This window comes from Calidris pugnax, unplaced genomic scaffold (genome assembly GCF_001431845.1).
Source record: "Calidris pugnax isolate Ruff unplaced genomic scaffold, ASM143184v1 scaffold211, whole genome shotgun sequence".
NCBI lineage: Eukaryota > Metazoa > Chordata > Aves > Charadriiformes > Scolopacidae > Calidris > Calidris pugnax.
In genome coordinates this window covers 2,905,967-2,922,789 of record NW_015091083.1, presented here as the reverse complement: position 1 = coordinate 2,922,789, position 16,823 = coordinate 2,905,967, and the positions used below count along the sequence as shown (strand labels likewise).

At 42.5% G+C, this 16,823-nt stretch overlaps 1 protein-coding gene across 1 annotated transcript in view; it reads left to right on the top strand.

Annotated features, from left to right (window-relative positions):
• Positions 1-2,356: 2,356 nt before the first annotated feature.
• ITPK1 (inositol-tetrakisphosphate 1-kinase) overlaps positions 2,357-16,823 on the top strand; it is a 139,595-nt gene continuing 125,128 nt past the window's right edge. The window contains exon 1 of the mRNA XM_014957559.1: positions 2,357-2,427. Coding sequence (XP_014813045.1) covers positions 2,423-2,427 — 5 coding nt within the window. The 5' untranslated portion in view covers positions 2,357-2,422. The remainder of the gene's footprint in view (positions 2,428-16,823) is intronic.

Genomic DNA, 16,823 nt, shown 5'->3' with positions numbered 1-16,823 from the left:
CCCCCCCAAAGAAAACCCCACCGAAACAAAAACCCAGCGTATTCTCCAGTTCCATTGCAGTCAGAACAAAAAGTAGTGGGATTCAGTTGTGCCAAGAAGGAGGGATGACAGGTAAGTGGGAAAGATACTGTGATTGTCAGGGTAGGCAGTGGAAATCATTGCTTGAGACTTCAAACACCAGTTTGGACAAACACGCTGGGAGTGACGTGGGCCCGTGGGCCCATTTCAAGGCAGAGATGTTGACTTCTCAGGTCACCACTGTCCCTGGTTTGGCATGATCTGTAATAGCACCGATGGTCCCTGAGAAACAGTTCTTTGTGAACATTAAGTAATTTGAAGTCCCTTTACTAATTCAGGAGTTATGACTTGGGAAGTCGAGGCATACAGTCTAAATGTGTGCAGCTTTTTCAAATACATAGGCTTGACCTGCAAGGGGTGTCAGAGATGATGGCAAGTGTTTGCCCTAATGTGCTGCCCCTAGGAAGCACCAGTTGACAGTATGCCTTATGATACTGGCCAAATAATGTGCTATTCATCTCGACAGTTGACACTTTTTGGTGCAGTGACGTCCTTGAACATATTCCAAGGAAACAAGGAAGCAGAGCATGTGAAACGCACTAAAAAAAAAAAGTGTGATAATAGATAAAATCAACACCGGTGCTGGGCACATCTGTGCCGTGGTGCTGCGTAACAAACCCTCTTCTGTCTGGTTATCTTCTTTTTCTCAGTTTTGAGTTCAGTGTTGAAGTCCTCCTAACAATGGTTTGTTTTGTACTAATGGATTTTAACTCTTCTCAGAGGGCATTGTGCCCTTTATGTGATCAATGAGGAAACTGCTGATACTTCCATATTGTCCAAATACTACACAAATGCTAGTTAGTATGCTCTCTCTCTGCAGAGAGAAATCCTCTTTGGAGGACAGCCACGTACTTTAAGAATGTCTTTCACAATACTGAGTTTCATTGAGGGAGGATGTCCTTTAGTTCCAAGGAAAAGGTCCTTAGTTGTAGTTCTTTTTCCTCCTAACTGCAGTGCTTGGGCTATTTTGGCTGGGGTGTGTGTGATTGCCACTTGTATGAATTTTGTCAAATAATTCCTGTGAGTTGGGAACGAACGTAGAAGTCTGCTCTTTCCTGCAGCTGGGCTGCTACCTGTGTGGGCAGGAGGGTGTGCACTCACTGAGGTTGCTCTGATGGCTCCTGGGGGTCTGCTCTGTAGAGTGGAGAAAGTCATATTTCTAGATCTAGCAGTACTTTTAGGAACATAATTGACAGGGCCAAGCCCACAACTTGGAAGCAGGTTCAGTTCACGTTGAGCTGTTTAATCTTCTCCCCTCAGATGCCTGTTAGTGAAGATTTATAATGTATCTCGTTTTGTCTTGTCATATACTGCCAAGTCATGCTTGCTTGCTTACTTGCTTGGAAGAATTTGAAGTCAATCCTTCCTCCTTGAAAAAACAGGCTTATTTTCTGTCTTCATCACACTCCTCACACTCCTTCCTCCTTGTCCACAAGGCATCTTCGGTCCTTTCCCTCTGTAGCACACCGGTTTTGCGTGTTTGGTCTGGGTCCTGAGATCTTGCCTTGTGAAACTGAATTCTCCATGGTGCAACTGGTAAAGGGGGAAAAATACTTGAACAAGACATGTCTGTAGCAAAAGAAGAAATACTAAATCGCAACCTGTGAGGCTGGGATGCTCCTGGCTGTCATTATGAAGGCCCATGTTTATCCCATCAGACCATACCACCAACGTGTGTGCATGTTGAGGGAGTCTCTCCCCCCTGAAGAAAGTTAATGGGCTAAAAATCAGTGCTTTAAAGAGACCTGGTTTGAGTTGAATGTTTTTGGCCAAAAGCAACACAGTCGTCCTTTTCTGATATCATGTGTTTTAAAGTGCTGGTAACTTTTGCTGCTTCCTGTAATTCTCCACCCGATGTTAGGTATGGATGAGTACATGTTCTAACATAATGTATTTTCTTGCAGCAGAAGGAAATAGTTCAGAGGATTATTTGGAAACAAGGCCTTTGGCACTGCATGTTGTAGTGCTTAGTAATGACTCTTACTGACTAACCTTGATAAAGTTATCTGTGTGTTGAGGCAACTGGTTAATAGCTGATAGAACAAGTGATGTCTGGGGTGATTAATGGCGCTGGAAGGAAATGATAGCATAAAGGTCCACTGGTGACAAGCCACGCCTGCCCCACTGGCAGCCACAGAACTGCAGCCCTTTCTCTTTGCCACTCCGAAATTACTTTTGTGGTTACAAGAACTGGGGTGGTGACTAGGCTTATTCCTTATCTGGTCAGCATGGTCTCACTACAAGGGTGGAAAGTGTCTTAATTTGTGTAGGTGGGCTATGAAACACTGCCTGTTTCAGCAATACGCTATCTTTTAGCGAGCCCAGCGATGACCACTTAAACCCAATGGGGTATGTTATTTCTAAAACATGTGTGTTTCAATGAGACTCTTGGTTATTTCCGTATAGTTAATAAACAAACCACAGAGGTGAATGTAAATACTGATAACTGTTGCTCTTGAGCTCTGTCTGCATGTCATAACAGCTGTGCGTAGATGCTTCGTTGTTTAGGAACATGCTATTCCTTTGTATTACAAAAAAACTCGTCTCAGGTCAGGAGGTTTTACAGGCTGAGGATCCAGCCCTCTCTGCCTGCTGGTGCTGGAGTCTGGTACCAGTGCACCCAGTATGGGCTCTCCCTGCTGCCCCTTGAAGGGCGAGGGGTAGCACTGGGTAATGGCGAGGTTACTCCTGCACAAGTTCATTGGTATGTTTTGTTTCGGAGCAGAGGCCCTGACTGCTCGGAGATGTTTTGGTTGACAGGTCAGCTGAAGAGCGTGAGGCCAGTCAAATAGACCTGAAACCCCCCAGGACCGGAATGATGGTTGTAACAGATGCCTAGAGGAAGTATGCGACGTGGAGCAAATGTGCTCACCTTCCCCTTGGCAGAGCCTCTTGCCTTCTGTCAGTCACTGGTTTTACAGACTGAGCGGCAGCAGTTGTGTCCATGGGACCATGTTTAATAGCCACAGATGGATCTGCTCCACGTAAACCTTCTAATGCATTTCTGAACTTACTTTCATTCCTGACATCACAGAAACGTAAGGATGCTATTCTCTAGTTCTGCTGCAAGTCAAACATGAAAGTTGCTTCTGCTGTGTTGTGAGGGTTTTGTTTTGGTTTTGATTTTGATTTTTTTTAACCTGTATAGGAATAGGCATTACTTGCCTTTAAGTGTATGTTCACGTGTTCATTTTACTAAAACACCCTGGCTCTTGATCAGTGAAAGAAAAATAATTTCAGTGAAGATTTCATAAGAAGTTCAGAAGTCAAAAGTTCTTCCCCAAAGAGAAAAGACTTTCCTGCTAAAAATAAAAAGCTTGCAAAAGAGAGAGGAGGAGCTGAAAGCTGGGTACGGCTTCTACCTTCATCCAGTGCATGCTAATCTGCCATTTACAACCAACAGTGGAGGGGTTTGTGGAACCTAAAACCCCCTTGTAATTGAAGAGAGGATAGTGTCCAGATCCACATTTGCTGTCTGACCAGGTTAAGTGGTGACATCGCAGAGAAGCACTCTCCAAAGTGAGCTGCAAGATTAGTACTGCCATAGTAACAGAAACCCTGTCTCTGTAGCATTTATACCAAATGTACAATTAATTTTCAAATAAAATCTGCAGCCGTCTTTTCTCTGATATTGAGAGCACTGAATTTTTCTGGTCTTTCTGTTGGTTTTCAGTTAATGTTGCCTTTCTGTAGTTTCAAGTATAGCTTTAAGACTTGTTGTCTAAAATAAGTTTTCTTTGCCAGTCTGTCTTTAAGCACAGACTTGTGTGCGCTCAGACCAGCCTCATGGTCTTAGAGTCACTGTGCCATCTGGCACAGGTGCGTGCTGGTAATGTGTCCACTCATGATGTTTCTGTCACATGTGGCTTTAATATTAGTCTCCTGTGAGACAGTCTGGGTAAACCATATTATCAGAGACTCTTTACAAGGCCCCCGGTACGATAGAGCTGTACGTGAAGCTCAGCATTTAGATATCCTTGGTAGCTGGAGAGGTGGGAAGAGGAGGATAGATGGAGCTCGTTCTGAGGTTGCCTGTGGTGCTGCCCTTGTTTTGCTGACAAAGAGGGAGCTTAATTCGCTGGAGCTGTCAATCTGGTAGTTTTCGAGCACTGAAAGAAAACTCCTGTAAATGTGTGCATAAGTGTATGTGAGGGAGGAAAGGGAAAAAGAAACTAAGAAGTCTACTATTTTGATGAAAGGCTGATGGCAAAAAAAAAAAAAAAAAAGTACTTGTAGTTGCTGACCTGCACCCTGTATCTGGCAGAAAAAAGGAAAGCACGAGAGAAAAAGAGGAGAAGTATTGTTGCCAGCACGTTGGGTTAGAGCACTACGTGCTGTGCACAGAGTGTGTGATGATCACATTGAGCAGCACCCTTTGTCACTCAGTAGAAGTTTTCTTTTTCAAAACTGCCACATTTTAAAGCTGGTTTAATCTATGGAGAAAAAACAGTTTGTGCTGTGCCTTTAGCTGTTCCTGGTTGTGTGGACTGCAAGTGGGAGCTGGGGCTATAGCAGGAAGGAAATCTATTTGCAGGTGGAAAAGTGCTGGATGGGATTATAGTTTGACTTTGGGGCTTGACATTTTGGTGTAACCTTTTGTTCTGTCTCAAGGAATAGATCAAAGTCCAGGGACTCTATCCAGGCTGGAGTGAATTTTGAAGAGAGTAGGGTTTTTTGACCTTTTTCCTGGCCTTTATAGAACAAAAATTTTCGCACACTTTGAGGAATAGACAGTAGAGGCTTGCTGCTAGATAGGGGGTTGAAGCTCCGTTTTCTTTTTCTTTCTCTTTCTGATGCTATTTTAGGCCCTCAGTTTTCAGCGTCTGGGAGAACTTGTGCTTTGAATTTTATTTTATTCACAATTCAGTAGAGGGATAAATCTTTGGTCATAGACATCCCCAAGTTTAAAGTGCTTTTTTGGGGGCTGACTTTGTTTCATAGAACAGTCTAGCTAGTTATCCTTCTGATTCCTTTGTTAGTGCAATGTGACCGTAGATTTACTCTTTATGTACGTTACAGGGCAGTGGTCTTCATGACTGTGTTGCTCACTAGTGATGGATTGCCTCTTCTCAAATGGCATTGCACCTCAAGGTAGAGCCTTCTTGTGGATCAGAACTTGCTTCTTTTGCAGTAAAAGCAGTGGATCTTACTATGGTTTAAATGTAATCTAAAGCCCCTGTTTGCTGTCTTTTCCTTCAAGTATGTAACAGGTTATTGCTGGTTCTGGGTATTGTAATCAGACCATGTGGACCTTTCACATGTGAGCTCGTGTCCCCTCAGAAGGCTCTGGAAAGTAGAGAAGACTTAACTTGGTTGATGCTGGTCAGTTGCTGTGTTTAATTGTGAATGTTTCTAAGGAACTGGTGTGATGCAAGAGCTCGTTTGAGTCAAGTAGGAGTCTGACATTTGGAGCCCAAAATGATGTGGGAAGGAGCCAGAAGTGATTAAATGAGAAGATCTTTGGGGAGTTTTGTCTTTTTTCTCTAAAATAAGCTCAGGTCCATAGTACTGAGTTACGGTTGCAGCAGACTGTCACTTCCAGGTGTGCTGTGCCAACCACCAGCTTTCCTAGTGAAACTTTCTTCTCATTTTTTGTGCTACTGTGTTAAGCAGTTTCCTGATCCGCATGGTGCTGCATCTTGGCTCACAATAGGTATTGTTTGGGTGGGGGCTGGCACAGTGTTTTCGTGCTGTGATTTGATCTCTCGTTTGTCTTGAATAATCTATTAAAATGCAATGCTTAATCCCGTTCCTTTTTGGCAGGTTTTCCTCTAGTATTGTTGCAGCAGTAATGAAACAATGTAATTGCAAGAGATCACTGAAGAAAAACAATATTTTGGGATGTTTCTTTTGTGTCTTTGGCTATAGAACAGAGAGAACACCCACACTAGAGGCAGAGTAGGTTGGACCTTCAGTCTGCTGTGGCTGTTCGTGTGTTAACAAAGAACTTCCCTTATTTTCCCTGGTTCCTGGTTTCTTCTGTTTGCCATTGTGAGAAAGGTCTGTAGAACCAGACAAGAGAACTTTCTTCAAACAGGAAAATGTGTTTCTGAAGCCACAGAACAGGGGTAGAGCATTTACTACAGCTCATGTGTATTTTTAAAGTTACTTTTCTTTGTCTGTCAGTTTTGGTACCAGTGGACTGTAGAAGAACGTGTTTCCTCCCTGCCCCCTACCCCAAATTACAATAACTGCAATTAGGAGACCTTAATTAAAATGCTTGGTTCATAGCTTGGGCAAGGAATTTGGAAACAAAGTCATTTATTCTAAGGCAGCTTTACCACAGATTTCTTCTTGGGCAAAGCTGTTTCCTGATGTGTAAGATCAAGGTCTCTAAATCTGTTGTTCTGTAGATGAGTTAGATGGGGGTCAAGTTCTTTGTACTAGTGCTAATTCCTAAAATACTAATCCTTGCATACGAATTAGGCTGATAATCAAAAAAAGCTCCTACTCGTTAAGGTGCTGGATTTTCTTGACTTTGGTGAGAGCAGAGCATATTTGCAGACCTCGGTGTGATCCAGCTCCCTCTGAAGCTGTTGGAAATCTCTGTAGCTGGATTTCTTGGGAACTGGATATATCTGGTGTTCACATTTAATATGTTTTTTTTAATGGATGTGAGTTGTGTTAACAAGTTTGGTGGCAGACCTGGGACCAGTGCATGGACCTCTTGGTGGTTGGTTCTTGCTTTGTTGCACTGTAACTACTGAGAGCGGGCACTTAAAAGATGTAATGGCTTGATAACAACGGTTGATGGCCAAGAATCAAAAGCGTGGTAGGTAGTAATTAAAACATGCAACTACGATGCCATTTAAAGTGCTCCGAGTGCCTACTTGGCCCAAGGAAGTATCCGGTAGCATAATTTGAAATGTTTTTGTAGGACTAAGTATAGTATTTGAGTTTCCTGTTACTTGTTAGTGCTGCTGCCACCTTTTCTTATGTTGACTGAAATGTGGGTGTGAAAGCTCCCTGTAAGAATAGATTTTTAGCACATTTACTGCTGCTGGTAGTGAAACCTGAAACACAAAATGTTTGTTTCTAGAAAATGCACATGGTCCATGTAAAATCTCTCTGTTCCTTCTCTCATTAAATTGAAGTAGATTGCCAGTTGTTTGGGGCTGATCCAGGCAGAATGGAGCAGCCTAGCAGTGCTGCTAATATTACAGTAAAAGAGGGCTTGTGCTGGAGAATGTTTTTGCTTAAATATTTTTCGGTCTTTAAAACAGTAATGTCTGGGGGGCACAGGACTATTTTCAGCAGCCACTTTGGCTTTGAGGAGACAATTGTTAGAGCCTTCTATAAGAACAGGGATGAAGGTTCTGTTTCAGTAAAGCTTGACCTCCTTTTGAGCAAATAAAAACTATTAAAGGGTTAACTTCTTTTTTCCCCCGTTCTCTATATGTCTTTGAATGTCAAAATTCTTTGCCTCCCCTCCAACGCTTCAGGAAATTAAATTGTTTATTCAAAATGACTGATGTTGGTGTTGGACGCCTACACTCGCTCAGCAACTCTGAGGCGTTCCTTCAAGGCCAGCCCCAAAGAACCCGAGAGGTGGCTCTTCCCCGCTGAACTGTAAATGTAGAGTTTGAGGGGTTTTTGAAGCACACTGCCCAGACAGCTTTGAAATTAGAGTAAAGTTTTAGGTGTATGTTGATGAGCTTGAGCAAATAAAAACTATTAAAGGGTTAACTTCTTTTTTCCCCCGTTCTCTATATGTCTTTGAATGTCAAAATTCTTTGCCTCCCCTCCAACGCTTCAGGAAATTAAATTGTTTATTCAAAATGACTGATGTTGGTGTTGGACGCCTACACTCGCTCAGCAACTCTGAGGCGTTCCTTCAAGGCCAGCCCCAAAGAACCCGAGAGGTGGCTCTTCCCCGCTGAACTGTAAATGTAGAGTTTGAGGGGTTTTTGAAGCACACTGCCCAGACAGCTTTGAAATTAGAGTAAAGTTTTAGGTGTATGTTGATGCAAACAATTGAAATGTGTTTAAATCTTGATGTCTTCTGTGTATTCACTGGGGAGGAATGTGTGTGCGTGTGTGTGATGTACAGGGAGCTTCCAAATCAAGGAATACTCTCAGATCCAAGAGAGAGAACAGAGAAGAGTCTCTTGAATCAGGCATAGGCCTGGCAGCCACAATAGGGTTGGCTTTTGGCTCTTCTACACTTCATTTTAGCAAATCAGTGAATTTCCCAGTACTTTTTTAATGTGTCAAATGCAGAAATAATATAAACCTGTCAGAATGCTGTCATGTGGCTGAACTGACTGCAAATTGCTCATAGATCACTGGATCTCAAATGAAAGCCAAAGTGTTTATTACTTTGTCTTGCCATTTGTCATCAGCTCTTAATTCACATCTATCAATTCCAAGGCATAGTTCAAAATTAAAAATTCAAGTTGTTAAAATGTGTCTCCTCATTGGTAGTGTTGGTAAAAGAAATATCATTGATCCCAGTTGTTGAGGACCCCAGTATATCTTAACAATTCTGGCTCTCTTTTAACTGCTGTTCTCTCTCAGACCTATTTAACTAGTAAACGTTTTTATTTTGTCGTATACAGAGCAAGTGACTATTCAGCTTGTGCCAAGCTAAGATTTCATCTTTCTGTAATGACTTTCTTAACTTGGTCATTTTAATTTGTGGTGAAAATGAAGCTATAGTTTGAAGAGCAAAGAAGAGAAAGGGAGCCAGGAGGCCGCTTAACAGTCCAGTCCAGAAGAGACAGTGATAGTGATAAGGGTTATTTTCTGGCTTATGTTTTTCTCTGGTGCTTGTGTGGGTGGGTGCCTGAGTTCCAAGAAGGTCCTTGTAGCCCTGTAGATAGAGTTGCTGTTCTCCAAGTGCACACAAAACCTGATGAAACATAGGAAAGTGAAACTCTGGAAGCTACAAGTAAGTTTGAGCTTGAGCCTAAACCTGCTGAGGCTAATGGGAGGGTTGTTTTAGTGATAAAACAGTTTACCTAACGTGGGAACCTTGGGGGAAAAAAAAAAACAATCTCAAAATGTAGGAGTCTTTTATTTTTCTTTTAGCAGTTTATCTAAGAATATGCTATGTAACTTATTCATCTGGCTGTGAACTAAAAAAAAAATAAAATATAAAATCGCTTCTCAGAAGTGATTCATTTTTTTTCACATCTGCAGGTTGTTTACTGGGACTGACTCTTCAGGAAGTCTTTACTCCTTTGTATTTATTATACACAATTTTACTTGTACTAAATGTCTGAAAGACTTGAATGATTTTCTGTCTGAGGGTTGTATCAGAAGTGGGTGGCAGCTTGATTTTGTCATGCTTATTTAAAAATTAAAAGATCAGGTATGCTCTGCAGCCTTTTTTCTAAAGGAAGCTGCTGTTCAGTATTGTACCAAGAAACTATTTTTTCCCCTCTAAGTAAGGCTCTGGATCTCCTAGGAGATTTTAAGACTGCATATTTATTTTCTGAAAAATAGAATCATTTGATGCGTCTTCTGAAATAATGCTTGAGAAATAGCAGAATACCTCTTCCAAGTGACCAGCAAGCAGCACAGGCAGTGTTTTGGTCTTCCTTTGCCGGTGAGGATGTAGCCATGAAGCACTGACCAGGACATGTCCTAGCAGTGAAAATGGAGGAGTATAATCTAAGTGTTCCCAAGTTAAAATAAGGGGGGCGGTTAATCTTCTTGAGATGAAGTTTCGTATTTTAAGGTGGTCTGTGTTTGTCAGTTGTCTCATCTACAGGACTGAAAACAGTATGTCTGCAGAACAAAGTGTGTTCAGTTAATCCTTGGGTATGTGAAAGTTTCAAGGAGTGGTCTCACTCAAAGGAGAGAAAATAATGCCTCAAACAGAATGAAGGCTTTTTAGAGCTCTCATGGAGCACAACAAGGCTCCGTGTCTCCTCTCCTGGTTGCTTTTTGAATGGAAAGCTGTGAGCTAGTCCAGGAAAGAAAAGGGATGTGGTGGTCAGAGCAGGCTGCCTGCTGTGTGATGCTGGGAGCTGGTGTGAGCACCCTTCCTCATCTGAGGCAAGGATCATGCACGTACTTAAGTTGGGGGGGCAGTTCCTTCTCTTTCTGAAGGAAGTTCACGTTGCTGAATTGTCCTGCCGTGAGAAAGACAATTTTCTTTTTACTATGATTTTCTAGATTATTTTTGGACTAGTAATGGCTTTTTGCCCTGATGTGATACATATGGTTTCAGGAGATCCTTGTTACGGGTATTCTTATTTTATGCACAGACTGACAGTGTCCCATAGATTTCCCATGCTCTTGACCTGTTGGAGGTTGCCTTTCTGTTCTCTCTGTCTTGCCTCTCTAAGGTGTGGTTTTTTGGTGGCGTGTGTTTGTTGAGGGTTCTTTTCTTCAGTGAGACTTCAATGTGGTCTTTTCCTTTTGGCTTTGGAAATCCTCTGGAAGGATTTCTGTATGGTCCGACTAGCGTTGAAGAAATTACAGTAAGCAAAGCTGTGACTACTTTGTCTTTTAGTTCAGGTATGTGGTAAGTGGTAAAGGGCTTTTGGAGTAGTTCCCATTCTGAATGGAGTATTTGGTGATGGGACTAGCCCAGGACGGCAAATCCAACTGTCATCTTAAGCGTAAGCACAGAAGCTATGAAATTCAGGATTGTTGTTGCTGTGCAGGAGCCAGATTGTGGCAGTGAATATCCAGAATGATCACTGGCATCCCAAAGCTCACTGTTGGTTGTCTTGGGTATGAAAGGTAGGATGGTCCCGAGGCAGGTGCTTTTCTCTTTCCTCCCAGACTGCCCTGCTGTGAAGGATAGAAAGGGCAGGCCTGGAGCTGCCACCTTGTCTTATATCACTGGAGTGAGAGAGGAGCTGGGATGGTTTTGGTAAGGACTGGGGAGGCTGAGGACTCTCTATCCTGCTACTCTGGGTCCCAAAATAATCAGTTGTCACGTTCAAAACTTCTAATAGCAGCAAATGAAGGGAGTGAGTACTGCAGGATGAACATGGAAGGACTGAAGAGAAGTTCTTCCCACGCAACAGGAGTGTAGGATAGATGGGACTTTTGGAGTGAGATGCAGAAGTGGCCAGCGTAACTGTTGAGCCTGAGGGATGCAGCCAGTGGAAGGTTCACTGCTCCAAAAGAGTATTTAAGTGGGAGATCAGTGAGGTGGGTGTGAGGGTAAAAAGCATCAGCTGAAATATTAAGGGCTAGTGTGAGAAGCAAAGGTTGTAGACCTAGCCTCCTATCCCTGGGACGTGTTCTGATTGAGGCATCGATGGGATTCAGTATGTTCTCCTCAGAGGTTATCCGTTTTGAAACCTGTTTCATATGAAACCTCTGCATTGAAAAACTGAGTTCTAACTTTAGCTCTTTAAAAACACCTCTGCATCTGGGCTTATGGAACAAATACAAACTTCTGCTATAAAGGAGAGTTTCCAGAGGAACAGCTTGGCTACTTTAGAGTGGTGCTCTGTAGCTTTAATTATGTCATGGTGTCTGTTCTTGGAAAATCTGGTAAGCTATTCAAGAACACCTTGAAAAATCTTCCCTGTGTCTTAATTACTGGGAAGTAGCTGTCATCTGTTGCATGTTTATGTCGAAGGTATATAACAAGTGGAAGAGTTGATGGACAGAATGCAACTGTTCATATTATCCTAATGTGTGCATGTGGGAGGAATGGTTTCCCAAGTAAGGCTCACTTCCAGACAAGTCCAGTTAATCTCCCTGCACAAATATAAAATTACTTACAGTGATTTTGCTTTTAATGTCATGGAATCAACAACAGAGAAAGATTGCTGTTACCCAAGGTGAAGCAGAATGGCACTGTAATGCCTTTACTTGACTAGCTGTTTTGATAAGGACCTACAATGAGAGATGACAAAAATCAGAGGATTTAGCATACAATTCTGCCTCGTGAAAGTGGTTTGAGTAAAAGCTGTTTAATTCTAGTGGGATCTTACCTAGGATGGATTCCTGCAGTGTTAATCTCACAGCCATCTGACAGAACAGCAGACCCGTACCTTACATCTCAAGGGGCTGCACCTTACAGAGAAGAGCTCACGCAGCTCCTCTGCAGAACCCAGACAGGAGGAAAGAAACAGCAGTGCTGCGGGAGGTCTCTGTCACAGCAAGCTTCATCCACAGCTTCTATGGCCCGTGTTCTCCTACCACGTTCATCATCGGCGGAGGTGTTTGGTGCCCGACAGCATAAGCCCGCCGTGCCTGCTGACGCTGCTGGAAAGGTGCAGGAGCAGTGACGTCTGGCTGGGCGCCACTGGGTTACAGCAGAAGAACTGCGCGGCTGTAGGTGGGCAGAGACATGAGATAATGCAGCTCGAGCAATGCTAGCAGCCAGGCAACGGTAACATTTGAGGAAGAGATGGGAAGAAACTTGATCTTGGATAATATGAACTCCGTAGTTCTCTCTCTTATGTATGGGCAAAGGGAAGGAGTTTACTAGCAAGTTTAGCTTGCAGTTTATTGTTAGGTAGGATGCAAAACTTTGTGGGTTAGGGCCTTAGTGGCAGTGAAATATTTTATGGACAAATACTTGAAAAAAGAAATCTCCCTGCTTTTAACAATATTAAAGTTTTGTTTTGACATAAGGGCTTGTTCATTCTTTCCCAGTTCATGGCCTTAAATGGCCAAAAATGCAGTTTTAGTTTTTTGGTTTTTTTTTTACTTTCATTTCCGGCAAGTTTAGCTTGCAGTTTATTGTTAGGTAGGATGCAAAACTTTGTGGGTTAGGGCCTTAGTGGCAGTGAAATATTTTATGGACAAATACTTGAAAAAAGAAATCTCCCTGCTTTTAACAATATTAAAATTTTGTTTTGTTTTGACATAAGGGCTTGTTCATTCTTTCCCAGTTCATGGCCTTAAATGGCCAAAAATGCAGTTTTAGTTTTTTGGTTTTTTTTTTACTTTCATTTCCGAATTGTTTGTCTGTAGGGTTTTTTTTTTTTCCTGGTGATGTGAGTGGAGAAGTTATTCTTCGCCAGGGTAAGTCTTCCTGAAAACATCTAGGCATGACCTTACTGGGATTTTTCAAAGGAGAACGCCACAGTGTGAAAACAATGGAATAATGAAATGGTCAGTTAACTTTCCAGCATCTCTTCTAACTGAATATTTGACTGGATATCCTGAAGTAAGACAAGGATATAAATAAAGTTGTAGTGTACCTCTAAGCAGGGTCTGTAGTTTTAAAATGCCCTGAGGCACAGAGCTGCCATCTTAAACTCTACCCAAAATTAGTAATCTTATGCCTGACCAGTATGTAGGCTGGTGCTTTTTGTTGGTTCGAAAAACTTCCACTTTAGTACTTTACACTGAAACTGATCTTCTCTTGAAGCTGGGCCTTGAGAAGAGGATTCTGCTGCAAAACCAAGGCTGTCTGTGCCCGATGCTGTTAGACTGATGCTGGCGGGTGTTGGGTAGCTGTGCCTTGCCGAGGGTGCTGGGTGCTCTGCAGCCTTGCAGGTCTGAGGGATTCGGTGATGTCTGTCTGGTGTCCGCCTTGGCACGATGGCATGGAGATGTGCAGGCCAGCCTGGAGGAGGACTTCTTTCTTTTACACTTAGTGGATGGTGATGCTACAATTCAGATGGAGGAAAAAGATGTTGGTGTTCAAATTAGTCTTGAAAAAAGTTATTACCCTGGCAATTCTTTTATCTGGAAACTAATTAGAGGAGATAATTAGGGGTGATGTAGTTTTTTCATTGAGATGTAAGGGAGTAGTCCAGATAAAATGATGCCAGTTGTCTGGCCTCTTAGAATGCAGCTTTTGCAAGGGTTTGATTATCATTTTATAACCATCACAACTTTATTGTTCCAGAGGGACAATTTTGCTACGTTAGAATAGCTTCTGCCCTTTAGATGATGCCTGTGTGTTCTGCAGCTTACTGTGGCACCTTGGACTGTGCTGACCAAGCAGGAAACCTTGCAAGTACCAGGAGGCAGGTAATACCCACCCAGGGCGAGAGTGGAGTCAGCCGGGCAGAGCCGCTGCCTGCTCGGGGCTTACGTAAAGCTGGGTGTGGAGCAGCCTCCTCCTCCATGGAATGGGGCTGGCTGCAGGGATCTGATGTGCAGAGAGCTGCAAAAACAGGCTGCCTGGGAAAAAGGCTTCTGGGGATAAGAAATCCTGCTGTTGCAGACGGATGCGCTAGTTGGGGTGTAAAAGCAGACGCTTGGTCAAGGATTGTCTTCTGCCTGCACAAACAAGAATTCCTGGAAACATTCTAAGCAAATATTTTTATTTACTAAGAGATTGAGAGGTAAATGTGTATGTTTCTCTGTAAAATTCAAATATTATTGTATAGTTCAGTCATTTTCATTAACTGTTACTTGATAACTCTTAAGTGATAGCAAATGGGATGAATAAAAATCACTTTTCTCAGCAGATGTAGTTCAAGGGTCTAAGACATGCAGAATTTCCAACATCATTTGAAGCTGTTATTTATCACAGATATATTTTTCTTCCCCGTGTATAATGATTATTCAAGTCCTTGTACATATTTCAGAATGACAGCAATTTAAAAGTTGGAACCTTTCTACGAGTCACTTTCTTTTATGCTGATTATATCTCCAAATAACCTGTGATGTAATTCTGGCAGTATTTTTGAGCTGATCCTGCATGTGACATCCCCAGTCAAACGTGAAAGCCCTGAAGAGAGATCATGGGGAGTTAACAGTGTGCATCCGATGATGGGCGATGTGGAAAGCAACCTCAAACAGCAGAGGAATCATCAGCTTCTCCTTGCTTTGTGTTGTGCAGTCACCTATAGGCTTGAAATCCCAGCGTGTGGTATAGCATCATCTCCACAGTTCTTATCTCTTACGTCTACAAACAAAAGAAGTGAGCAAGAGAAAATGAGTGTGCTTGTCCAAGGGAGATTTGTTCTGTGATCGTATTTAATCAAACATGTAATCAACATTTAATCAAACATTTAATAAACTGCTTGCGTTTTTCCTTCTAATTAGCTGCTGCCAATTACTGGGATTGAAGAGTGAGTTTCAGGGCGGAGCGGGACAGAAATAACCCAGAGGAAAACAACTGGCTGCTGCTCTGCCTTTGTGCCTGCCTTTCCAGCTCCTACTCAAAAACTGGATCAGCTGTTTATGCATCCGCCTCCTTAGCAATGATAAGGACAATGGTAATTTGGTAGATTAGAATAGAAAAGTAACTTTTTATTTTTCCCTTTGAGAGGGATTTAGGTTATCTTACAAACTCATCAGCATGTTGTGATCACACCAATGTTGTAATGGGGAGGGGCAGGTACCAGGGAATCTAGATAAGTCCATAAAGGGAAACAAATGTAAAAGATGCAGTTGAACTGTTGGCCTTAGGCTTTTTTTTTTTTTTTTTTCTGAGAGGCAGAACAGGGTATGAGTAACAAAGCTCTGGTATGATGGTATGATTTAGCTTGTCGAGGCAGCTTCTAGAAAATCTGAGGAGGCCCGAGAAATTGTCCGGTTCTTCCAGTTACGCGGTGTGGGAGACCTCACAGCAGAACCCGATCTGGGCTACAACACAGCCTGGTTAGAAAATGTAATAGCATTTTTGGGGTTGTATATTAGCTCCTGCATGCCCTGGCCAAATTTGGGAAAGTTGCAGTCTTAAAACACTTCAGCTCAGTTGCTGAAGGAGACGATGGGTGTAACAGCTGCTGTCTTGGATAAGTTATGAAAAAAAAAACAGGGGCAGGATTAATTAGAGCACCCTGTGTGTGTGTACCCCAGTCTGTGTGAGAGAGATTAGTAGCAAAATGTGCCATGGAGGGTCAGGGGTGTGGGAGACAGCAAGGCACATGCTGTGAGTGTTGGCCCAAAACAGAGCTCTGAAGGCGTCCTTTTGGCCAAAATGGTGCCTGGAGAAGGGCTGAAGCTTAATGGAAAAAATTGGTTCAGAGAGATGGGATGTTCTAGATTTCTTGTGAGCCAACAGGATTTACATTAAAGACCAACTGTTTTTGTCATTCACTTTACCTTATGGACGGGGGGATGTGCACTTTGTCTATCAACGTGGGAGGAAAAGAAGCAGTAGTTGTGTTTTATGGTTTATAAAAGTGAGGGTTTTTTTCTTCTTACTGCACTGTAAACAGTTCACTGAAGCAAACAAGAAAATTGGTGTTCTGGCAGACCTATACATATGCCACTGCCTAAAGCAAGAAGCCTGTGGACTGGAAGAAATAGGGAGAATTTTAATCTTTTTTTAACAGCAGGCTTCAGTGTAATGTAAAGCAGATAAAATGCCTGATAAAATAGATATGTTTGTAACACACACACAGAGGTGCACTTCTCTGAAGTGGACACCAGGACAGGCAATTTTCACCAGGAGGGTGGCGATTTCCCAGAGATACTGGTTTGCCCTTTTCAGGTTCAGAAACTGTTGTGAGTGCTGGGATTCTTTTTGTCTTGTGGTCTAATCTCTGCTCCAGCTTCAAGTTTGTGCTTTCTGACCTTGGCTGATCCTATGCATAACAATCCTATGTCCATACTGGCCCAAAGCCTTTGGTGTATTTTGATGAATCTTCATGACCTGTGTTGCCTTGATATTGAAAGATTGGCAGCAGTACCTTGGTCCATGCACTGGATTTCCAACTCCTCAAACTGCAGCCCCATCCAACAAGACCAAGGGAAAACTCTATTTTCTTATCTGAACCTTTTAGTAAGGTTTTTGCCCAGGGTGTGTGGTTGTGGGTTTTTTTGTGTGTCCCGATGTTCACATCAGCTATTAATATTAGTCTGTATGCTGTGTAATAAAAAACATTTATTAATTTCCTGTCTCCCCATTTAGACCC